Genomic DNA, 26,835 nt, shown 5'->3' with positions numbered 1-26,835 from the left:
CATGAGTGAATGAATGTGAGAGTGGCTATATAGATGAGTGCATGCTTCTGTCAGTGAAAGTATAGCTGAGTGAGTACGTGTTACTATTGGTATGAGTAAGTAAGTTGGTGGGTGTGTAACTGTTTGGGTGAGTAAGTGGCTGTATGATTGACTGTATGGGTGAGTGTCTAGGTGTGAGAGTAGTTTTATGAGTGACTCACTCAGTGTGCCAGCGCCTGTATGCCTGTATAAGTGGATATGTCAATAGCTGTATTAGTCAGTGAGTGGGTCTATGAGTGGCAGTATGGGTGATCGAGTGGATGTATGTATAGATCAATGAATCTGTGACTGGGTGTGCATGTACTGGTATGGCTCTGGGAATGGGTTTGTGAATGGTTGTGTGGGAGTGGCACTGGGTGTATAAAAGATTATATAGGGGTGAGAGTGGGTACATCAGAGATGCTGTTGATGATGTCATCACTGATGTTATTTGTGATGTCATATGAGATATCATCAGTGATGTCACTGACCATGTCATGAGTGATGTAATATGGGAGGTCATAATCAGTGCATTGCAGGAGTGCTATTTATAGTTAGCTCAGCAAACTATAATGGCTGAATGGTTTTGTACGAGTAAATTGTCAGCCTAACTATAAAGCCCCTGTAACCTCTGTTTTTTCTATGAATATCTAAGGTTTTTTAAATGCTAATTTCTAACTATAACGTCCCTGACACCTGTGGTTTTTTCACTGAATTTTTAAGGTTTTTAAAGGCTAATTTCTAACTATAATGTCTTTGAAACCTGTGTTTTTTTTCTGAGAATTTCTAAGGTTTTTTAACTAGCAGTCACGTTTGCAGAGTGGTGGAGAAAGGGTTTTGGGTATCCACCCAGCTCTCAGGAATTCCATTACGTAGGACTTACAGGCCCTTACAAGGCCCCTCTGGAGTAAAGTGGACTTTATCCCCCAATTAGTAGCGTGCCAGCAGGAACATTTGCAGAGTGGTGTAGAAAGGGGACATGGCCTCTGAAACCTTCCTAGGAATTCTGCTGTGTGGGACTAACTGGAAGTAAAAGGAGGTGTAGTTTGCCCCCAAGGACTTCATTGGTGACAACTACCCCTTATATTGCCTCCAGTAGGTCCCACACAGCAGGATTGCTGAGCTCTTATAGCAGGCCATGCCCCCTTTGTCCACCACTCTGCAAACACACTTCCTGGCACGCTCTTGGTTGGGGGAGAAACTCCCCGTCACTGCAGTCGGTCCTCAGGGGTCAACTAGCCTACCTGATACCTCCAGTAAGTCCCAGATAGTGGGATTGCCGAGAGTGGTCGCAAGCCATGCCCCCATTCTCCACCACTCTGCAAATGCACCTCCTAGTGTGCTTTTGGTTGGGGGATTAAGTCCACTTGCCTCTTCAGGGTCCCTGAGGTCCCTGAGGTCCCTGAGGGCCAACTAGTCCTCCTGCTACCTCCTGTAAACCCCACACAGCTGGATTGCTGAGAGGTGGTCCAAGGCCATGCCCCCTTTCTCCACCACTTTGCAAACGCACCTCCTGCCGTGCTGCTGCTTGGGGGATGAAGTTCACTTTAGTCCGGAGGCTTTCAGGACACAAGGGGACCTCATCCCTCCCACCACCAGTGCGCTAAGAGGCACATTTGCAGAGTGGTGTAAAAAGGGATGTGGCCTTCGACCACCTCTCAGCAATCCAGCTGTGTCTGGCATACTGGAGGTATCTGCGTGGCTAGTTGGCCCCTAAGGACCCTCAGCAGCGAAGGGGACTTCATCCCCCAAACAAGAGTATGCCAGAGGCGTGTCTGCAGAGTAGTGCAGAAAGGGGGTGGGACCTCTGGCAAGTTGCTGGCTTTGTGTTTTTTTTATTTTGCAAAGGGACTTTGTGGGCCACCTTCCCTTGGTGCTTTTGGGCCCCGGAGACCACATCCCCAGGGCTAGGCCTATATTTTAATTGTAATTGATTAAGGGAGGGGAGATGAGCCGCTCCCCTCCCCCAGGCCATATTCGACCCCGGGGACCCCATCCTCTGGGGATTGGTATTTCTTTTCATTTCTTTTGTTTATTTTGAGGTAGGGTGGCCGTGCGGCCCCCCTTCCCAGGCCGATTTCCGCTCCAGGACCTCATCCCCATGGCGCCAGCCATTTTTTTTGTTTAAACAAAAAAGATAGGGGGGCAGAGTGACACCCCTCCTGGGCCGTTTTCGGCCCCAGGGACCCCATCCCCCAGGGCTTGGCCTCTCATTTGGGACAGCCGGGGAGCCTCAATGCCCGGCAGTCCCTGCCGGCTCCCCACCGCCGGCGGGAGCCGGCATTGCTTTTGGGCAGATGGAGCTGCTAACATGCAGCTCCCTCCGCCCAAAAGCAATTCTGCTTCGCTTCATGGAAGCGAGAGCATTTTTAATGAATTGAAGCAGTGCTTGCTATGGCTTGGTGGGAGCAGTCCTCCCACTAAGCCTTAACAAACTGCAATGTCCTGGGGGTGGGCACCCCAGGACAGTGCTGGAGCAGACCCTGTGCGGTGGTGGTCCCCAGGGCCAGGGAGGGCTCCTGGAGGGGGAGAATGTGGCCCCCTCCCATCTTCTGTATAGTCCTGAAACGTGGTAGTCCCCGGGGGTCTGTTTACTTAATTTGTGCCCAGGGAAGGAGCTGGTCCCCGGGGCTGCGTGGGGGAGCTTGAGTCCCACCCACCCATCTTTCTTAATTTAGCCCGGGTAGGTGGTGGTCCCAGAGCATGCTGGAGGCCGCACGGGCCCCTGCTTCTCATTGTTATATTGCCCCCATGACTTGCCCCACCCTGGGACTTCAAGGAAACTGAGCGCGGGAGACCAAGCTTAGTTTTTTGTTTAAATGTTCATCCGGATTCACGTATCCAATGCGAATACCACACAAAATACTCCCTCTGCTACCTAAAGAGTCGCGATCACTGGTGGTAAGCAGTATAGTGGGAAGCAGACTGGATTATTGTAAATCTTTGTATTTGGGGGCCCCATTATACATCTTTCAGGGGCTCCAAAGAATCCACGCTGCAGCAGCTAAACTGGCCCTTGGCAGGCAACGTGGATCCTCCACAACACTGGCTCTGAGAGAGCTACATTGGCTGCCCATAATGGAAAGGGTTCAGTTTAAATCCCTCAGTCTGGTTTTCAAAGCAGTGCATGAGTTAGGTCCGGTTCCTATGCAGGAAAGGTTTTCATGGTATTTACCAACAAGGGAGCTCCGCTGCTTTAGTGCCGGCCTAGATTCAAATGGTCCAGGTCAGGAGGAAGGGCATTTAGGGTGGCTGGTGCTCGTTTGTGGAACAAACTACCCCAGAGTCTCAGGCAGTCCAGCTCCTTGCTAGAGTTTCGTAGGAACCTTAAGACTTGGCTTTTTACTAAGGTTTAGTCCTTAAGCCCTCTCTTTTTTCTGTTGTGACCTGCTTTCACTCTGGTTTATTAGTCTGAAGCGCCAGGATACCCGTGGGGTGACAGATCGCGCTATATAAGTGTAAAAATCAATCAAGCAAATGCAACACTGGTCGTGCCTTTCGAGGTAGAACATTTACAGTGTGGTCCAAGGTATTCTGTTATCTAAAACTTGTGAAGTTTAACAATGTGGTACTGAAACATATGAAAGGCTAAAGGGAATTGTAAGCCACTGTTATCTTACACTCCACAAATAGAAGGTGTGAAGAGAACGCATACCAGGATGATGTCCAGTATCAGAATATCAAGATGCATATACTGCCCCACAAAAATATTGTGCCAGGGATTCTGATTACCATAATTTTGTGAAGGTAAGTATTTATTGGTACTGTAGATGTATTATTGTTAACGCCACATATACAAAACTGGACTCTCTCTCTCAATACATATATTGTATATATATATATATATATATATATCAAAGCTCAGAAAACATTTTCTTCAAGAAATGTGAAGCGCACTCCAGAGGTAAGGCGGCAAGATTTTATTTTCAGCCCACAAACACTTCGTGCAACAGACGCGTTTTGGACGCCAAGTCCTTCGTCAGTGTTTACACATTCAACCATCTGGCAGCAACATATAAAGTTTACCAACAAACTGAAAAACGGACTATAATTTGTAGCATAGCAAATGCAGTGGCCATTTCAAAGTAGGTTAAATACTACAATCGACATTAGGAAAACTCCAATTATATGTCAAAAAAAGGCCCAAAATAGCCTTCAGGTCATGTTTCATAATGCCGTGTATCGGCAAAGCACTGCATTGCAAAGCGCTAACGTACTGTCCGTTTCAGCAGCATGAGAACACAAACATCTATACACATCTATATGTAGGTATGCATGCATCGATCACATCCGTGATTCTGATAGTTCTTAAATCAAACGTGCATGCATATAACAGTCAATACCTTAAATCAAGGCTGAAATTAATAAAATAACGAGAATCGGCATATCACCACACCTTGCCATCCTAGAGGTGAAATTCTTAAATTATCCATATTTCATAGTCACATTCCAAATTTTCAGAACAACATAGCATAGGTAATTGTTGAGGAGATGACCCATTATCTCAGCATAAGGGTCCTACATAGGTCCCCCGCATGAGTCAATTTATAGTACATTAGCCGTCTCATATACATGCAATTTCATATTTCACATTTCTCAAGTCAACAGACTCAATTTCATCACATTTGAGCATATTTCAACTGTATTCATCATTTTCCCAAATGTACCGTTAATTCTTCCCCACTATTGAGACCTTGTGGGTGTTTTGTTTGCATGTCAATGATATAACGTGACTCGAGTCTACGAAGGCTAAGTAGTCGGTCCCCCCCTCTAGGGTTGAGGGGTATGTGGTCCAGACCGAAGTACTGTAACAGCTCCCTGTTACTTTGATGTGTCTCTGCGAAATGCCGCGCTACAGGGTATACCATATCTTTATTCATTATGGCTCGTTGGTGCTCTAAAATTCGCATTTTTACGTTTTTAATCGTACTTCCAATATACTGGAGTCCACAGGGGCAGGTGAGACAGTAAACAACATAGGGAGTCGTACATGTGATGAACTGTTTGATGGGTTTCAATTGGGACATCCCTGGGATCTTATAAGATAAGATAAGATAAGACAGGTTTACTCTTTTCGCATGCTCGGCATATGTATATGGCGGTCGCCAGTAGGTAGTTATAGTTAGGACCAAAGTTTTTTGGTTTGCCAATAACTTTGGCGCCACTTTACGAATCTCACAAAATTTTCAAAAAACGTCCCCTTTTTGGTTCATCTGCTGTGTTGAATGTTTCAAGATGATCTGTCAAGTGGGGGCCGGGAAAACAGGAGGGTCCAAAAAAGCGTTTTCTTGTGTTGAGTTTATAGGGATTTTTCATTTTTTTAACATGACTACAGCCCGAACAGCTGAACAGAATTTGGCAGACAGCTAGATGTTGGTCCAGAAAGCGTGCTTTTTGTAATTCGGTGTAAATCGTTGGGTAGTTTTGGAGATATTATAATTTAAAAAATATAGATATCTGGTTGCCCAAAAACCTACAGAAAAGCTACTGAAATTTGATTGCCAACCAACACTTCAACCAGGAAGTGTTGAAAGCCATCTCATGACCAATATACATGATAGCACTCCATTGAAATACATTGTAGTAAATGGCAGGTTTTGAGGGTCACAAAAAGGAGAACATATAAACGGTGATAACAGATTTTAGTAAACAATACATCATTTGTTAATGGAACCATACTAATTTTAGGAAACGTAGTGTGTTGTAAGGTGATTTTACATTAAAAAAAGCTTTCTGCTAGGATTTCATGAATCATGTTTGAGAGAAAACTGTTTTCTCGTGATTTTCCCATAGAGGTTATGGAAGGTGCTCCAGAAGCTAAAATGCAGAGCATATTTTCTGTGAATTCACACTATCTTTCTCAGCCATATGAAAATGAAGTCTGAAAGTTGATTCCCTTGTTTTCCACTGCAGCCTTCCAGAGTGTTTTAAAGAAAAACTACAGTGCTAACATTGATACATATGACAAAACTATGGCACACTTAAAGCCATGTTAATTGAATCAAACTGGTAGAACTTAAAACATTTAATTTAGTAAGGAACAAAATGAGGGGGGTCAGTTTGTCACAGAAATTATGGTTAGTGCTGAAGTAAGAAACATTAGGACACATTTTGAGTGATTTCCCAGATATCTTCCCCTTCTATTTCACTAAAACATTCTGACATGCAGACTGAAACATGCACTTTCAATACCTGCAGCAGACTGCCAGTTAACTCCCTGGTGATTAGCAGCTTTACTACAGGGTTCTAATGAGCAACTAGATTGCTAACATTCTGAATTTATTTCAAAGGTCTAAACCCCATCTTGAAAGAATGGAAGTCAAAACCTGAAAGCATTTTCTACTGAGGACACTGCAGTAAATGAGGAAATTAGGGAGCTTATAACAAATAAGTCTCCCAGGATGGCTATCAGAGAAAAAAAGAGCACAAATACAGCACAAATATCACCAACAAGTATCCCAAGTATAGCCCAATGTCAGAAGTGTGCAAAACACTTATTTATTTGCAGTTTTATATAGCACAGACTTGACCCTTGAGGTATTGGAGTGCATTACATGAGCATCATTACTGATAAGACACATTAATTTTGTTTTTAGGCATGGGGAGATTGAGTGGTTTGTCCAGAATCTCAGGATGTCGAGCACCGAAACTCAAACCTAGTCCCCCAGTTGCAAAGTCTGCAGCTCTGGCCATAATGCCACATCCTCTCCCTAAAGTGTAACAAATAATCAAATGATCAACTGGGTAAAAAAACATAAAGATTGCTAATTATTTAAATATGCTTTGTCGCTATTTGAGAACTCAGAAAATAGGTCCTCATTTTAGTTGTTTAGAGCACTAACCATAATTTCCCTGAGAATAAGACCCTCTCATGCATGGTGGAGGGTGCAGAGGCAATAAGTTGACCATGCTGGACAGGTGGGATGGGCACTTGCAGTACAACAAGGTTTTTCCCTTTCTTATTTCTCAAACTCCTAATTGTGAAGCTCTCTGATACTCATCTTGGTCTTGTTCGTGCTATACAAAACTTTATAAATAAATTAAATAAATAAACAGACCATGGAGGGCAGAGGAAAGGGGGCAAGGGCAGCAAACCAACTATGCAGTACAGGCAAAAGAAGCTGTGGCAACATGAAAGACCACCAATGGCAGAAGGAAGAGGCAGTGACAGGACAACCATTTGGGCCAACAGACCCCATTCAGGCAGGAAACTCCCAATGTTTTCCAGCCCAAAAGAGCTTTATTTTATCTGTGTTCTGCCTAAAAGCTCCTCTTTTTCAACCAATGGGGAAAATCAATTCCCCAGGTTTTCTTTTTCAAAATCTCCCTCTTACCAAAATGTTGGTAAATAAGGTACATTGGATCGTGAAGGGCAGGAGGAATGGGGTAGGGACTTGGGCTAGGATAAGAGAGGAGAGGGAAGATCGGCAGGGGCACCAAACTGACCTTACAGAGCAGGCATCCGGGGTTGTAGCACCATTATACACCTCACAGGGCAAGCAAGATGGCAGTGCAGAACAACAGACCATGGAAAGCAATAGGGAGGGGACCGGGCCATGCACATTGACAACAGAGAGCAGAGGGGAAAGAGGCAAGGGCAGCAAGCTGACCATACTGGACAGACAGGAGGGACAGTTGCAGCATAACAGAACATGAAGGGCAGGAGCGAGGTGGCAGGGGCATGAAAAAGGACCAGACAAGGCAGGAGAGAGGGGATAGCGGTCTGCACATGGAAAACAGAGGCCAGGACAGGGGTCAGGGCAGGAGCAGCAAGCTGAACGTGGTGGGCAGGAGGGATGGGCACTGGAAGCACACACACCATGGAGGGCAACAATGAGACTATAATGGCATACACACAGACATTGGATGGAAGGTGGGAGGGGGATCAGGGACAGCAAGCTGACTATACCGGGCAGGTGGGAGGGAATGTGGCAGCACAGAAAACCATGCATGGCAATCAGGTGGGTTAGTGGCAGCACAATGGCTACGGTGGGCCAGAGGGAGGAGACAGAGGCATGCCCAAAGGACCATGGAGGACAGAAGGGAGGGGTAGGGGCTGGACACAGACAAAAGAGAGCAGGGGAAGGGGCTTCATGGCAGACCATGTAGGGCAGACAGGAGGAGCAGTTGAAACAAAACAAAGCCTGGAGGGCAGAAGGAAGTGGCAGCAAAATGGACCATAGAGGACAGGAGAGAGGGGAGGGGGCATGAAACTTGGACAGGCAGGTTGAAGGTGGCAGGGACAAGCGGCAGCCATCTGACCATGCTAGGCAGGTGGAAGTGGCTGTGGCAGCTCAGCAGAACACTCAGAGTAGATAGGAGTGTGGCAGGACCATGGAATATGGTGGTCGGAAAGGGGGGAGCAGGGGCATGCACACAGACATCGATGGGCAGTGGAAGTGGAAAGAGAGTAGGGGCAGCAAGCTAGGTACAGAGGCTAAGCAGGAGGGTAACAATGGAGCATAGAATTGGGCAACGGAGGGCAGGAGGAATGGGCAGGGACATCAAGCTGAATGGAGGGCAGTGGCAGCACATCAAACCATGGAGCGCAGGAGGGAGGGGGCTCATGTATGGACTCGGACAACAGAGGGTAGTGAGGGGGTGGATGTGGCAGCAAGCTAACTGTTTAGGGCCGGCAGGATGGCAGTGGCAGAACAATTGGCCACAAATGGCTGTAATGAGGGAGCAGGGTCATGGACTTGGACATTGAATGGCGCGGAGGGTGAGCATCAAGCTTGGGTGGAGGCAGCAAAATGCCGGGCCAGACCCTGTGTTCAACCCCCCCACTGTGCATTGTGATGGACATCTTACTTCATGTTAAAAAAAAAGTAGAAATTTACTGAAATAATCAAAGGTTACAGGGACGTTATAGTTAGGAAATAGAATATTATAAAACTTTAGAAATTCACAGAAAAAGACCAAAGGTTACATGAACTGTATAGTTAGGCTCAGATTTCACTCACACAAAACCAGTAATATTCATCAGTTATAGTTACTTGATCTAACTAAAATTTAGTCCCCCACAATGCACTGCTTATGACCTCACATATTAGATCACTAATGACATGGCCAGTAACATTACTCATAACATCACTGATGACATCTCAAATGACATCACCGATGACATCATCCAGTGTTGTTTCTATATATTTATATTCACTGAAAAGACCAAAGGGGAGAGGACATTATTGTTAGGAAATGGAATATAAAAAACCTTGAAATTCACTGTAAAAACCAAAGGTTACAGGGACGTCATAGTTAGGCTCAGGTTTCACTCGTACAAAACCAATAAAATTCAGCAGTTATAGTTAGCTGAACTAACAATAAATTGCACCCCCGCAATGCACTGCTTATGATCTCACATATTACAGCCCTCATGACATGGTAAGTGACATCATTTAAAACATCTCAAATGACATCACTGATGACATCATCTAGTGACTGAGTATTCAAAACAAAGTTTACGAGTGTTCTAAATATAAACCAAGGTGTATTGGTGAATCAGTGGGTGTATGAGTGTCTTATTGGATGATTCAGTGGGAGCATGACTAATGGTATAAGTGAGGGATTAGGTCTCTCATTGAATGTATGGGTTAGTGACTGATTGTGTGAATGTCAGTATCTGTCTGTCAGTTGCTGTCTAAGTGGTTGAATGGGTGTGAGAGTGGGTACATGAGTTTCTGTATGGTTGAGTGATTGGTTGTCTGAGTACCTCTATGGGTGTCTCAGTGTCTGTGTGGGTGGGTGAGAGGGTGTGTGACTGCCTGTAGCGGGTGAGTAAGTGGCTGTATGGTTTAGTGAGAATGTGTGTGAGGGGCTGTATGGGTGAGCGAGTGTGTGTATGACTTTGTGGGTGAGTGAGTGCATGTGTCAGTGGTATATGGGTAAGTAACTGGGTATGTGAAAGGCAGCATAGATGCGTGATGGGTATATGAGTGACTGTATGAGTGAGTGAGTGAATATGAGAGTGGCTGTATGGGTGATTGTGTGCTTGTGTCAGTGACTGTATAGGTGAGGGAGTACATGTTAGTATATGTATGAGTAGGTAGGTGTGTTTGTAACTGTATGGGTGAGTGATTGTATGGGTGAGTGAGTAGGTAGGTATGTGAGGTGTGTGAGTAGCTCTAGGGGTGACTCACAGTGTGTGAGTGGCAGAAGGAGTATATGAATGGATATGTCAGTGGCTGCATTAGTGAGTTAATGGGTGTATGAGTGGCTATATGGGTGAGTGAATGTGTGTGTAGATCTATGAATAGGTAAGTACTAGAATGGGTATGTGAATGTGTTTGTGAATGGCTGTGTAGGAGTGGGTGCATGACAGGTTCTATAGGGGTGTGAGTGGATACGTCAGTGATTCTGTGGATGTAGTCATGAGTGATGTCATGAGTGATGTCATTTGCGATGTAATCAGTAATGTCACTCAACATGTCATGAGTGATGTAATATGTGAGGTCATAAGCAGTGCAATGAAGGAGCATGAGTTATAGTTAGCTCAGGTAACTATAACTGCTGAATTTCAGGGATTTTGTATGAGTGAAACCTGAGCCTAAATATAGCATCCCTGTACATTTCACTCATACAAAACCATTGAAATTGCTCCTATTTAGTTAGTTGTACGAACTATATTTCACGCACCCGGAATGCACTGCTGATGATGTCACATATTAGATCATTCATGATATGGTCAGTGACATCACTGATGACATCATCCAGTGAATGTGGTGTGCTTCGTTATTTAAATATGCATTATATATATATATATAGCGATTTGCATTGAACAATGAGTGGATATATATAAATAAATATTTGGCTGGAGGATTTAGTAGCAGTGTAATTGACTGTTTACTTGACCAATTTATAGTGTCTCACTAAATATAGTGGATAGGGACTAAACTGTGTGAATATCTGTATCACTTTGTCAGTTGTTGTGCAAAACTGGTTCTACAGTTGGTTTCTAGCTATGTGAATGTCTAGATTATTTATTAGATAACTGAGTATTTGTATGGGAGAGTGAAAGTGTGTGTGGTTCGGTGGGGGGTGTGTGACTGTCCAAAGATGTGTGAATAGTTGATTCAGTAGATATATGAAGTTAAATTTACATGTTCTAACAGTTTGGGTGAGTGAATCTCTTTATGGGTGTGGTGATGAGCAAATATATTTCTCAATGGTACATGTCCAACAAACTAGAAAAATAAAAGGCAGTGTATGTTTCAGTTGTTGTATATAAATAAGTATACATAAGACTCAATGATTGTGTGAGTGACTGTATGGATAACTATATACTTGTAATAATGATTTTATAATTGACTAAGTATGACTTACTATCTAAATGAATAGATGAAGTGGTGTTTGTATAAGTGTGTAGTTAAGTAAATATGTAGGTATGATACATTGTGTGCATAAGTGAGTAGGATGACTTCATATGTGAATAGGATGTGTGCTGTTGTTTAATGTCGATATAGGTGTATAAGTATTTTTGATGGTGTTCTATTGTTCATTGACAGTATGTATGAGTGAATCTACAGGTAAGTGATTAGATGTGTGTATACATCTATGAATCACTGAGTGGGTTTTTAGATACTTGTATTGCTGTGACAATGGATTCAAATATGATACTCTGTATTTTACAAAGAGTGATGAAAGATTTTGCTTGTGTATGAAAAGGTGTATGTGATTGTCACATGGATGATGTCATCAGTGATGTCATCAGTGATGTCATTTGAGATGTCATCAGTGATGTCACTGACCATGTCATCAATGATCTAATATGTGAGATCATCAGCAGCGCATTGCGAGTGTGCAAAATATAGTTAGTACAACTAACTATATAGGAGCAATTTCAATGGTTTTGAATGAGTGAAATGTCCAGCTAACTATAACACCCCTAAAACTTTTTTGAGTGAATTTCAAAGGTTTTTTAAAAGCGAATTCCTAACTATATAAGGCCTGAAACCTATGGTTTTTTCAGTGAATTTCAAAGGTTTTTTAAATGCTAATTCCTAACTATATAAGGCCTGAAACCTATGGTTTTTTCAGTGAATTTGCAAGGTTTTTTTAATCCTAATTCCTAACTATATAAGGCCTGAAACCTATGGTTTTTTAAGTGAATTCGCAAGGTTTTTTAAATGCTAATTCTATTAGCGGATAACGTTTAAATATGTTAATTTCCTTGTGGGACCACCTGAGCAGCCCTAGGGGATCAGGTTGTTTCTACCCTGCCCCCTTTTTGCATTCTACACGTTTCTTTTTCTGCTTCTTTTGTGCCTCGGTCTACCTAGCACAAGATGAATGCCATCACTTCCTGGTTAGAATTGTTGACAGCCAATGAGCATGCTGCTTTCCTGCGAAAGGCATGCTGATTGGCTGCCACTGTCTGTCAACACTCCAAACCAGGAACTGTTGGCAGCCATCTTGTGCCTCGGTAGAACCAAGGCACAAGAAAGCAGTGAAACAAATGTGCAAAACACTCAAAGGGGGCAGGGTAGAAGCACCCTGACCCCCTAGGCCTGCTCAGGAGGTCCCACAAGGACCCCCCAGGCCCACAAATATATATATTTTTGGTTTTCTCTGTGGTACGCTCAGGGTACGTGTACATGACATCGCACCAGCGCGTACTCCGCAAAATTTTCCCCCAAAAAATTGTTTTTTTGACCTTCGGGGTCCTCCTAGGCCCCCCTGATAGGGGTCAGGGGGTCTCTACCCTGCCCCCTTTTATAGTTTTCCCCTTTTATTTTTCACCTCTTGTGTCTCGGTTCTACCGAGACACAAATGGCGGACTCTCTGGACCGTTTGCAATGTTCACAGACACCCGAGAGCCAATCAGCTTTCCGCTCGCGCACTTCCGTGTCGCGCGGGTGCGCTCCCCGGTACGCGTACCTGTAAGCGCTCGAAGCGCGCATATAGATATATATGTGTTTTTGAAGTTAATTTTCGTAAAAACCACTGAAGCAATTTTCACCAAATATAGAAAAGGCACTTCTGCGTACCAGTCCCTACAATTTTGCCAAGTTTGGTGTAATTCCGTTCAGCCGTTCGGGCTGTAGCCGTGTCTAATCGTCCTATGGAAATTAACATGGGGGAAAACACGTTTTGGGACCCCCCTTTTTCTCGGCCCCAGCATGACGAATCCCCCCAAAACTGCAAGGGAAGGAGCAGAGTGGAGCTGGCCTAAATTTTGGAAAATTACACGCAAATTCCTCAACCGGTGCCAAAGGTATTCCCAATAGAATGTTGCAGATTTCCTATGGCAGCTAGGTCCTAACTATATATACCTACTGGCTATCGCTAGTAGGTAATATATATGTAATGTAATATATATATATATATATATATATATATATATATATATATATATATATATATATATTACCTACTGGCGGTCGCCAGTAGGTATATATAGTTAGGATTTTTTTGAATAGGAATTTCTGAAAATTCTATGTTGAATAACTTTGGAGTTGATGGACGGAATTGGCTGACATTTTCAGGAAAATGGCACATTTTGTTTCTGAGCGTCCCCTGAAAGTTTGGGGGGGTTTCGTCAAGCGGGGGCCGAGAAAAAAGGGGGGTCCCAAAACGTGTTTTTAACATTGAGTTTTCCATAGGGCGGTTGGACTCACTTTTAGCTCGAACGGCTGAATGGATTTCCACAAAACTTGGCAAAATTGTAGGGACTGGTAGCCCGATGTGCCTTTGCTATGTCTCAAGATATATGCTCCAGTGGTTTTTACGAAAATTAACTTTGAAAAATATATATTGGGCTACATTGGGCTATATATATGTTAGAGCCCAAATGTAGCCCAATGTAGCCCAATGTAGCCCACAGATGGCCACCAGAGACAAAAAAAAACAAATGTAGCCCAAATATCAGCCAGATGTAGCCCAACTATAGCCCAGTGACAGAATGTCCCAGAGTGTTCTAAAGAACAACTAGAGCGCTAACAGTCTTACTTATGACAAAAGTATGGCACACCTGAAGTCATCTTGATTGGAATAAAGTGTTAACACTTAAAACATTTAATTTGCAAAGGAACAAAATGAGGGGTTTCATTTTGCCATAGAAATGTTATATATATATATATTACCTACTGGCGGTCGCCAGTAGGTATATATAGTTAGGATTTTTTCCCTATGGGATTTCTGAAAATTCTATGTCTAATAACTTTGGCGTTTGTGGACGGAATCGGCTGAAATTTTCAGGAAAATGGCACATTTTGTTTCTGAGTAGTTCCTGGAAATTTTGGGGGGGTTCGTCAAGGGGGGGCCGAGAAAAAAGGGGGGTCCCAAAACGCGTTTTTCCCATGTTAATTTCCATAGGGCGGTTGGACTCACTTTTAGCCCGAACGGCTGAATGGATTTCCACGAAACTTGGCAAAATTGTAGGGACTGTTAGCCCGATGTGCCTTTGCTAGGTCTCAATATATGTGCTTCAGTGGATTTTGAGAAATTAACGTTTAAATCAAGATATATATCTGTAACAGCGCTCCGGGCAGCGATCCGGTTAGCGAACTTTTCGCGTATCGGAACTTTGCGATGCGAAGCTGATTGGCCCTCCGGTGTCTGTCAACATTCTAAACAGTCCGGAGCGGCCGCCATCTTGTCTCTCGGTAGGATCGAGAGACAAGAGGAGGCCAAAACAAAGGGGGAAATGAAGGAAAGGGGGCAAGGTAGACCCCTTCTGACCCCCTAGGATTGATGAGGGGGATATTATAGAGCCACGCGGGGCCCCAAAAAAAAAAAAAAAATATATACGATTTTTTCGCCGTAGAGACGCGTCTTGGTAAGCGAACCGGGCAGCTAACCGGGCAGCTAACCGGGAAGCTAACCGGCAGTGTAACGGGAGTCTGAGGAGTAGCTGATTGGCTGTCAACATTGTAAACAGTCCGGAGCGGCCGCCATCTTGTCTCTCGGTAGGATCAAGAGACAATAGGAGACCAAAACAAAGGGGGAAATGAAGGAAAGAGGGCAAGGTAGACCCCTTCTGACCCCATATGATTGATGAGGGGGATATTATAAAACCACGCGGGCCCCAAAAAAAAAAAAAATCCTGAGGAGTAGCTGATTGGCTGTCAACATTGTAAACAGTCCAGAGCGGCCGCCATCTTGTCTCTCGGTAGGATCGAGAGACAAGAGGTGGAAAAAAAAAAGGTGTAAATGAATGAAAGGGGTAAGGCAGACCCCTCCTGAACCCCTAGGATTGATGAGGGGGCTATTAAAGTTCCCTGCGGGGCAAAAGAAAAAAAAATTGCGATTTTTCGCGGTAAAGGTGCTTCCTGGTATGTTAACCGGGCAGCTAACCGGCAGCGTAACGGGAGTCCGACATATTGTGTTTTTTGAACGTTTGTGATATGTGCACGTGTGGATTTTGTCTAATTAAGGTTAAAAATATATATATATATCTTTAAGCGTGTTCTGGCGCGCTTACGTTTTGGGTTTGGTTTGCGCTGCAGAGACGATACGTCACGGTTATGCGATGCATCATGAGGCGTCTCACGGGGTACGTGATACGTCACTTAATAAAGAATATATTTTACAGCTATAGATATTAGCTTTTAAAAAACCAATGAAATTCACAGAAAAAACCATAGGTTATAGACCATATATAGTTAGGAATTTGCATTTACAAAACCTTGAAAATTCACTGAAAAAACCATAGGTTATAGACCATATATAGTTAGGGATTAGCATTTAAAAAACCTTATTTTATTTGCACAAAACCATTGAAATTCCATATATAGTTAGTTGCACTAACTATATATCGCGGACCCGCAATCCACTGCTAATGATGACACATATTACATCATTCATGACATGGTCAGTGACATCACTGATGACATCACTGATGACATCTCAAATGACATCACTGATGACATCACTGATGACAACACCCAGTGACTGTATGTTTCTGTAAAGTTAAAATATGTCTTACATATTGAAGAATGAGTGGATGTATAAGTGTCTGGATGAAGAATTTAGTAGGTGCATGACTGACTGTATGAGAGAATGATTAAATGTGTCTCACTGAGTGTATGGGTTAGTGATTAAAGTGTCTTAATTTGGCAATCATTATTTATGTTGTTCTGTAAACTGCTGCATGTTTAAATCAGTAGCTATATCAGTAACTATATGGGTTATTGAATGGTTGCCCAAGTATTTGTATGGGAGACTGAGTATGTGTGTGGGTGGCTGGGAGGTGTATAACTCTGTGCATAGATGTGTGAGCAGTTGATTCCCTAGGTGTATGGGTTCAAAAGTGCATGTAGAAACAGCTGTATGGACAGTTGACTGTGTGCATGAGTATATTGGTGAGTGAATGGATATCTCAGTGCTACATGTCAAAGTAAGTACATATGTAAAACACACTCCATGTGAGAGTTGACATATATAAATAACTGAACATAAGAGCCAGTGAATGTGTGAGTGGCTGTATGAATCATTGTGAACTTGTATCAAGGATTGTATAAGAGAGTAAATATGTGTTACTATATGTTTGAATAAGTAAGGTGTGTATAACTGTATAGTTGAGGAAATGGAGATGTGATTGATTCTTTGCATGACTGACTAGGTGTGTGAGTAACTCCATGGATGTGTGACAGTCTGTGAGTGCCTGTTTACACTGAGTGTATCTAAGGTTATATTAGAGTCTGAAGATGTATTATCACATAAATGATATCATCAGTGATGTAATCAGTAATGTCAAATGAGATGTCAGTGATGTCATCAGTGATGTCATTTGAGATGTCATCAGTGATGTCATCAGTGATGTCATTTGAGATGTCATCAGTGATGTCATCAGTGATTTCACTGACCATGTCATGAATGATGTAATATGTGACATCATTAGCAGTGGATTGCGGGTCCGCGATATATAGTTAGTGCAACTAACTATATATGGAATTTCAATGGTTTTGTGCAAATAAAATAAGGTTTTTTAAATGCTAATCCCTAACTATATATGGTCTATAACCTATGGTTTTTTCAGTGAATATATATATAGTTAGGATTTTTTTGAATAGGGATTTCTGAAAATTCTATGTTGAATAACTTTGGCGTTGATGGACGAAATTGGCTGACATTTTCAGGAAAATGGCACATTTTGTTTCTGAGCGTCCCCTGAAAGTTTGGGGGGGTTTCGTCAAGCGGGGGCCGAGAAAAAAGGGGGTCCCAAAACGTGTTTTTAACATTGAGTTTTCCATAGGGCGGTTGGACTCACTTTTAGCTCGAACGGCTGAATGGATTTCTATGAAACTTGGCAAAATTGTAGAGACTGTTTGCCTGATGTGCCTTTGCTAGTTCTCAAGATATGTGCTCCAGTGGATTTTGAGAAATTAACTTTCAAAAAAATATATATATCTGTGACAGCGTCCCGGTTAGCGCCCCGGTTCGCGTACCAGACGCGTAACGGAACTTCGCGAGGAGCAGCGGATTGGCTCTCCGGTGACTCTCAACATTCTAAACAGTCCGGAGCGGCCGCCATCTTGTCTCTCGGTAGGATCGAGAGACAAGAGGTGGAAATAAACGAAGGGGAAAATGAATGAAAGGGGCAAGGTAGACCCCTCCTGACCCCCTAGGATTGATGTGGGGGCTATTAAAGGGCCCCACGGGGCAAAAAAATAAAATACATTTTTTTTCGATTTTTCGCGGTGGAAGCGCTACCCGGTACGCGAGCTCACCGGTAGCGTAACGGGAGTCCGCCATCTTGTGTTTCGGACGAATTTAGTCACAAGATTGAGGATAAACAATGTTGGGAATGGGTATAAGGGGGCACGGGAGACATATCCTGATCCCCTAGGTTTTCTGAGGGTGGCTGAGGAGGCCCATATATGTAAAAAAAAACATTTTTTTTCAAATTTTCGCACGGTTAGCGCCCGGTCCGCGCACCGGGTAGTGTTCCGGAAAGCGTAACAAGGGGAAAACCAAGGGAAATAGTAAAATAATATTTTAGAGTGCTTTGAGGTAGGGTAGCTCTGAATAGAGCTGTTGTGTTGTGTGGGTGATGTAAGTACCAACATGTAGGTACCAATGAAGAGTCTAAAATTCAATGTACACCGTCTCCTCTGTAGATATTTTGTATGTTCTAATATGGGTTATTTAAATGTAAATGTGTGGAAAAGCACTTCATGCTTTAAAGCAATTGTATTTTTGAACTGATTGTTCTTTCCTCTTAGTCCTCCACTTTGTTTTTTATCCCCACACTCTTCTTCAGCATGATAGTTGATAAATTCGTTCCCTCAAAAAATGTATATACATAAAAAAATTATATTAAATACATATAAAATATATTTTTCCTTTAAAAGAAGAATACATTTTACAGCTTTTGATATTTGCTATTAAAAAACCATTGAAATTCACTGAAAAAACCATAGGTTATAGACCATATATAGTTAGGAATTAGCATTTACAATACCTTGAAAATTTACTGAAAAAATCGTAGGTTATAGACCATATATAGTTAGGAATTAGCATTTACAAAACCTTATTTTATTCACACAAAACCATTGAAATTCGCATATATAGTTAGTTGCACTAACTATATATCGCGCACCCGCAATCCACTGCTGATCATGTCACATATTACATCATTCATGACATGGTCAGTGACATCACTGATGACATCACTGATGACATCTCAAATGACATCACTGATGACATCACTTATGACAACATCCAGTGACTGTATGTTTCTGTAAAGTTAAAATATGTCTTACATATTGGAGAATGAGTGGATGTATAAGTGTCTGGATGAAGGATTTAGTAGGTGCATGACTGACTGTATGAGTGAGTGATTAAATGTGTCTCACTGAGTGCATGGGTTAGTGACTAAACTGTCTTAATTTGTGCATCATTATGTCTGTTGTTCTGTAAACTGCTGCATGTGTTGATCAGTAGCTATATGAGTAACTATATGGGTTATTGATTGGTTGCCCAAGTATTTGTATGGGAGACTGAGTGTGTCTGTGGGTGGCTGGGAGGTGTATGACTCTGTACATAGATGTGTGAGCAGTTGATTCACTAGATGTATGGGTTCAAAAGTGCATGTGAAAACAGCTGTATGGGCGGTTGACTGTGTGCATGAGTGTATTGGTGAGTGAATGGATATCTCAGTGCTACATGTCAAAGTAAGTACATATGTAAAACACAGTACATGTGAGAGTTGACATATATAAATAACTGTGCATAAGAGCCAGTGAATGTGTGAGTGGCTGTATGGATCATTGTAAACTTGTATCAGGGATTGTATAAGAGAGTAAATATGTGTTAGTATATGTTTGAATAAGTAAGGTGTGTATAACTGTATAGCTGAGGAAATGGAGGTGTGATTGGTTCTTTGCATGACTGGCTAGGTGTGTGAGTAACTCCATGGATGAGTGACAGTCTGTGAGTGTCTGTTTACACTGAGTGTATCTGAGGTTATATTAGAGTCTGAAGAGGTTCATCGTATTATCACATGAATGATGTCATCAGTGATGTGATCAGTAATGTCAAATGAGATGTCATCAGTGATGTCATCAGTGATGTCATTTGAGATGTCATCAGTGATGTCATCATTGATGTCATTTGAGATGTCATCAGTGATGTCATTTGAAATGTCATCAGTGATGTCATCAGTGATGTCACTGACCATGTCATGAATGATGTAATATGTGACATGATCAGCAGTGGATTGCGGGTGCGCGATATATAGTTAGTGCAACTAACTATATATGCGAATTTCAATGGTTTTGTGTGAGTAAAATAAGGTTTTGTAAATGCTAATTCCTAACTATATATGGTCTATAACCTACGATTTTTTCAGTGAATTTTCAAGGTTTTGTAAATGCTAATTCCTAAATATATATGGTCTATAACCTATGGTTTTTTCAGTGAATATATATATATACATATGTGTGTGTGTTAGCCCAATAAAGATTATTGGACTCGTCCCTGCGAGTGCTGTGTACTTTCTGAACAAAATATAGCTTAGGTCTGAGGGACCAGCGTGGTGTCCGTCACCCCGCATGAACAGCACCCTTCACGAGTGAGGGGAAGTTGACGGAGAATGAGCCTGCAAATATATATATAAATAATAATCCGTTTTTTTGCCCTTTACTTCGAGTGCTGATTTTCATTCTCATATTGGAGTTTATAAATACTTTATGGATATTCCGGTGCTTGTGATAGCGCTGTTTAGAAGCACCACCAGCGATTAGGCAGCAGGCCAGCATTCTGCATGTTTTCTTCTGATATATATCTATATATATATCTTCAAGGTACGTAGATGTGGAGTTGAGAATAGTAAATCAATATTCACCTAAATATACACATATACTTTCAGGATATTCTGGACGTCAATATTGTGGATACAAACTTTTTGTATAACAATATTTTTCTTATCAATATTCTGTCGTATAACTCCCCCAACGTCATTACAGAATGAAACCTTCTAAAGACAATCTAGGCAAAGGTGGGCAATAACTACGAGAATGTAGTTATACTCGAAGCTGCCTTTCCCGCTTTAAAATCGATTTCTACTTTGCAAAGTCAGGCATTATATTATAACAGCGTATTTCTGACCATTTTTTTAAGCATTGTTACGAGCAATACAAACAAAGTAAGATGATTCTACAAGCACACATGAGATGCAAAATATCTTTAACTTACCGGTGGGCACTGTGCAAGTTTATCAGCAGCTACCAACTGAACGTTTAAATGTTTACTTTGCGATTTTCCTCTGGACTTGATCAGCCGCTGCAAAACCTGATGGAGAAAACGAAACTTTCATTTTTTCAACCCATTAATGATTTTTTTTATACTCAAAGAATAATTAAACTTACATACTCACCAAATGTACCGCTCAGAATCCTACATCATACTAAGTTAATTTGTTATGAACAGAAGCACATGGCGCAATCAGAACAAGTGCTATGTCTTTACTGATTTTTTGGGTCCAAGAATTTATGGTCTTCCACTATGTTGGGCATTAGTATTCTAAGGAGGATTCTCCCCAATTGTAGGGTGTACAAGTATACTTATATGGGTAGCACTGCACTGGCATTAGCTTATCTTAATCCTGGTGTCCAACAGTTACTTTTTGGTTACTTGTGTAACTCAAATGCATAATTGGAAGTCTTGTACAGTAGGGCTACACTTTTGAAGAGCTTTAAAAAGGAGTGAACTTATAGCTGTAATGTACTTCACCCTGGACACATTTTCAGACTGAACTGTTTTTAAATTATAAGATCATATTTGTCTCTTAAAATATATATCACTAGATTAGCCACCATTTTAGTGTATTCTGTGTATCACAGAATGTCTGTCATGATATTTAAGACAGTGAAATAGTTATCAAAGTATATTCCGTGCTAGCAGTGGAATTAACTTCAACCTAAACAATAGTTTCTAGCCTTGCGTATATATATATATAGGCATCCGGCTCATCCAAAAGATCTGGTCGCTAAGAATGAAGATGGAAAAATTATGGCACAGGTAAAAAACAAAGCTGTTGCTGCATGAAACGAAGGGAAGCCGCTGCCCGGCTCCAATTCGCTAGGGGAGATAAGCGTTCTGATATTGGTGGGTTGATATTTTAGGGCTTTAGAGACTCGAAGTGACTGTGGGACAAGTAGTTGGTTGGACTAAGGAAGGGATTGACAGCAGCTACGTTGCCCAGGAACACTGGGTCAACAAAAGAAAATATACCTGTATGTGGTTTAATCCGGGGCTCAAGGTCTGTTTATATCTGACTTATCATTGCTCAATTCTTATCCATGTTTGTATTGCAAATTTTGTTCCACTGTCATGGTGTACCCATGGTTTGTACTCCATACATTTGCCTGTTTAGAGACATGCATGTCTTCTTCACATGCATGGGGGTTTCCCTTGCGTGGGCACAAGTCTTCCATTGCCATAACTGTAGTGTACCCCTGCCCAATGGAGAGTGCAGTCACAGAATGCACCCTTTCCTCACCACAGGTAGGTTCTTTTGCCTTCAAAAGTTGATTGGGCTCCCTTAAAGAGAAAAAAAGCATTTGCAATGCAAATTGGTCTTGCATTTGTGAGAGTTAGAAGTATTGGCATTGAAAATACAATGTCTTTTACCAATATGTTTTGGAGTGGAATGGATGTATGTGAAGTGGAGTGGAATTATGTGGGTTGGATTGGACTTGTTAGTTGTGGAATTGTGTGTGGTGTGGAGTGGATTTGTGTAGAGGAATTATGTGGCAGGTGTGCAGTGGAAATATGTGGGTAGTAATTATGTGGTATTGAGTGTACTGGAATAATGAAGAGTGGGATTGTGTGTCAGACTGTAATTATGTGGAATGGCAATTTGTATTGTGTATTGGTATGTTGTGGAGTTAAATTAGGTGGTGTGCTGTTGTATATTGTGATAGATGTCCCCCCTTCTTGTGACTCACAATTTATCGCACACTTTGTGAATGTTCCTACTATTGTCAAAAATTGAGTGGCTATTCAATGAAGAGTATCAGAAATACTTGAAGATTGTAAAAAGGACTGCCTTTGCTCATTTGGAAAGACTAAATTATGAAGCAACGTAAGTATATTTGTTCAGCTTTGTGCTTATTTAATTTTAATGATGACCTGATTTCTCCTGATGTTTTTTCTCAAAATTAGATGTGTCTCCTTTTTAACTATACATGGATTTTAGTCCTTTTACTGTATAGTATGCTGTATAGTATGCTTTTGTGGACATTTTGTATGATCCGAATAAAGCTTGTTTTGACTTTCACTTTGACTGCCTTTCACATGGCAGCTAATACTTACGGAAACATCGGGCTGCGCCACAAGGAGGCCAGTTAAAACACCTGGCTTCTGTTAAATATGAAATCTGTGTACTAGACAGTAGTAGCTGGCCATCATTCAGACATGCCATAACACACAAAGAATTGTGCTCAAATATGTTGCAAATCCGTGTCACGTGGCTCAAGTGTGCCAAATGGATGTGTGTGTTTGTATGGCCAAACAGCCTGTTTAAATCCCTGACAGAATGAATGGGTCCCAAAATAAAAGAATACAGTGAACCTCTGGAAAAAAGTCACACAGGAAGTAAGCAAGACAACATGGATTCGAGGATGACAGTAGATCCGCTTGCACACCAGTACTACGATTGCCGTGGGCATCCCTAAATATACACGTGTTATATGAAACCAACGACAGGCATGAGCATTCACTGAACAACATCTACTAAAACCCCTATTCTGAGTGCTGTGTAATTCCCTGGGAAATATCAAAGCAGTGGGAAGCCCAAAAAGCTAACCAGCTAGAACCTGATGACATTTCCCAGTAGGTAACCAGCTGGAAATGGGGAACTACAGCAGTAATCGGTGGTAGTAACACTGATACCAGAAATTCCCCCGTTGTATGAGGCTCTCTTAGGTGTCACTCAGAATGCCACGATACTCCCACATCCAGGAATTTCCAATGTCTGTGGTATCTGCACTTCTGTGCCTAATGGTGTAGTATTACGGGACTCCTCAGAATGGGGAACCCAAGTGATGTCACTAAAGGGAAAGTGATTTGAGCCTCCCGAGTACATTCCCTGAAGGCAGCAGCAATAGCTCTGGGATATATGACATGCAGGCCCAGTCGGTGAAACGTGTGCTCACAACCAGGAGAAAACACACTCTGCCTCTGCCCGACAGCGAGGAGAGAGCGACTTTCCCCCTGGTTATATGTTTCAGACAGCTTTTATTTAGATACAGTGCTTAATCTGTAGTCCCAGACCAGCGGGTCGAAGATAGAGCGCTGGTTGAAGGCAAGGAAGGAGGGACAGGTGTGGGTGCTGGAGGGAGAGTGAAAGGTGTGGGCTGAGCGCCTTCTCCTGTACAGCACCTGTAGCCAGTGTGCACAGTCCCAGCCGGTGATATGTGTGTTCACAACTCAGAGGAAATCACTCTGCCCCTGCCCGACAGCGAGGACAGAGCAGCCTACCCCTGGCTATGTTTGAGACAGCTTTTATTTAGAAGACACACAATTGCTGGACAGAATGCAAAACAAATTAAAACATTCACCCCCCAGTCAAGAGATCTGGGTTAAATCTATCATTCTTTTGCTCACCATGCTACCCCAGTTTAAACCTGGCCATATGCAAATCAGTCTTGACCCTGTGCCTCATGGGAGCAGTCCAGGCCGAACTCCCAAGCCAGGTCCTCCCTGGACCGGAAACAAGCATTCTAGGACCGGTTTTGGGATATCTTGAATCCAGTGGCACAGTGAGCCCAGGACCCACATGAAACCCCAAAACCGGTCCTAGGATGCTTGTTTCCAGTCCAGGGAGGACCTGGTCTGGCAATTCAGGCTGGACTGTTCCATTGGGCACAGGGTTAGGACTGATTTGCATATGACTGGGTTCAAACTGGAATGGCATGGGGAGCACAACAACAATGGATTTAGGCCCAGATCTCTGTACTGGGGTGAATGTATGGCATTGTTCTGCATTCTGTCCATCAATTGTTCTTTATGCAAATGTTATTTAGAGGTGGTAATTAAATTTAAATAAGCATTTGTTAATGCACTGTCTTAGATAAAGTGACACAGAGCCTATCAGCGAAGCTACCCTCCAGGCTTTATGAAATGGAGTCAGAGAAGGAGGAATTGAAGTCATCTTGGTATGTCTGACTGATTTGTTAATTGCACTCTGCTGGATGCTCAGTCGAGCCAGTGTTACACTGAAGCCTGCTGCTGCCTCCTGAGCCTCAGCAGCCTCCTTTGTGATCCACTGCTGTTGCACCGCAGTATATGGTGTGAAAAACAGCACAAAACACCAGGGCTCACTGAAAATGCCAGACTGCACTGGAATGGAGGTAATATCAAAGTGCAGTGAGAAAGCAATTGGCATGATGGGATATGTAGTCCCTGCAACTTAAGCAATGTGTGCGATTAGTGCAGTTTAAAGGAAAAAGGAACTACTTTTTCGGGTATTCATTGAAAAGTATTTTATTTCGGTGACTGGTGACAAGAGCTGCAGGGAGATCAGGACAACAAGGAGATCAATATGAATTTCATGGAATAAACACACAGCCACGCAGGGGCAGGTGGGGGTGGGCATATAACACATGGCATGAGGTGGAGACATGCTAGAAGGGGTGAGGGACGTGAGAGCAGGAAATAATGAAATAAAATAGTTCCCCAAATGAGCGTAACTATACAGCAGTTGGTCCCTACTCCTGTGGGAGGAAACCAAAGTCAAAAGGAGGGACAATAGATAGGATTGACCACTAGCAAGCAAGTATTTTTAGAGGACAATGAAACAGAAAAATGGTAGAAGTGGGTGAGCTCTAAGCTCACATATAAGTATATAGAAGTATATACTAAACTATATACGATAGGTCTCGAATGCTCGGCCTAAAAAGGAGGTACTGGTGTCACCACACTGTCTTTTGCTTCACAATTGTTTACAGCTCATACACAAAATTACAGAGAGTTAGGGCAGGCACTGGAGAGACCACATTTTTCTGTAATTGGCATATAGTCCCGGTCTGCATCTGTGCGCAACGAGTGCGCATGGGCACAGACTGGGAACAGGCGGTCAGTACAGAATAATTATTTCGGCATCAAGCTGTAGAAGATGACATGCATGACTAGTGTATTAATTATTCTCTTTTGAAAGGCAGCAAACAAAAACATACTTATGCTGTGGTTCGGAAGTTGTATAAAATTTCTCTTGTAAGTCCTAGTCTGCCTTAAATCTCAATGCAGTTTTTTTATAGCTGGTGATTCAACCATTAAAACACTAATTTTTCTCAAAAAGTGGTCAAAGTTGATTCTTATATCTAGGGCATTACCTCTTAGCAGTCTGGGAAATAAGGAAATCACCGGCTTTCGGCTTTAAAGATTTAGCATTCCCCATGAAACAGCAGTATTCCAGGTAATTTTGGGCAATTTACCACTGGGCCTATGACCTTCCAAAGCTAATTAATCCAAACTTAACACGGTATTTTATAGCAATGTAGTAAGCGAGAACATCAAGGAAAAAGAAATATTTGTATAGATTTATTTAGAACTATGATCTTTTGTCACATAGGATGCTTCTTTTAAATTGTTGTTAATCTAATGTACTTTTTTATGGATATGGGTCAAATTGATAATATGTTAAATAGCTTCGGTCTTGCCTTTCCAAAACTATTAGAAGGGTTTGTTCCCCCTGCAATTTACACATCACTCGTGTCCCAGAGAATTTTTATGATTATGAAATACAATATTATGTCTTGTATTAAAAAAAAAAAAGTTTTATGGGGTTAATCCAGAAATAAACATCTTTGAATGAGCGAATGATTTTTTATTGATGACCTCCCTTGCACTCTTTGTTATGAGTGAATTACCCAATGCATTATTTATTTTAGTCAGATTATTAGCTATCCCTTCAATCACTCAATTAAAACGTTATGTAAATGTTTTGAATAGCTGTCTTTACTCTTTAATTTAGCTGTGGATGAAGAAAAGGTAAAGGAGCTCCCAAGCGAGTAGCATGCCCCACATGGAATTATAACACTATGTCATTAATTCACCCCTGGGTGTCTCCTAATATTCTCAGAACAATATTTTGGTAAACAATATAATGGAAGGTTGAGTTCAAAACATCATGTCTGATTTACTTGTTTTAAAGGTGAATGTCACAGATGGAAATCTTAAAATCTCCTCCTAAAGCCTGTACTTTGACTGAGTTAAGGTAATCTCTTAATCTATCATAATTAGGTGTGACATTATCATAACACCAGCATAATCTTGCATAGCTTGCGCTGCGAAAATGCACTAGTATGCGTCATTATGATTTGTTCATAGCAATAATTTTGCACAAGCGCACGGAAACAACATGAATTGTCA

General features: G+C 42.0%; 1 protein-coding gene across 1 annotated transcript in view; it reads right to left on the bottom strand.

The window, feature by feature from the left end:
- The window catches only part of CACNB4 (calcium voltage-gated channel auxiliary subunit beta 4), a 714,982-nt gene that overhangs the window by 47,762 nt on the left and 640,385 nt on the right, over positions 1-26,835 (bottom strand). Inside the window, exon 11 of the mRNA XM_086957190.1 lies at positions 20,656-20,751. Within this exon, the coding sequence (XP_086813316.1) occupies positions 20,656-20,751 (96 nt within the window). The remainder of the gene's footprint in view (positions 1-20,655; positions 20,752-26,835) is intronic.

Source organism: Lissotriton vulgaris, chromosome 2_1 (genome assembly GCF_964263255.1).
Source record: "Lissotriton vulgaris chromosome 2_1, aLisVul1.2, whole genome shotgun sequence".
Taxonomy (NCBI): Eukaryota; Metazoa; Chordata; class Amphibia; order Caudata; family Salamandridae; genus Lissotriton; species Lissotriton vulgaris.
This window is presented reverse-complemented; position numbering and strand designations above follow the sequence as displayed.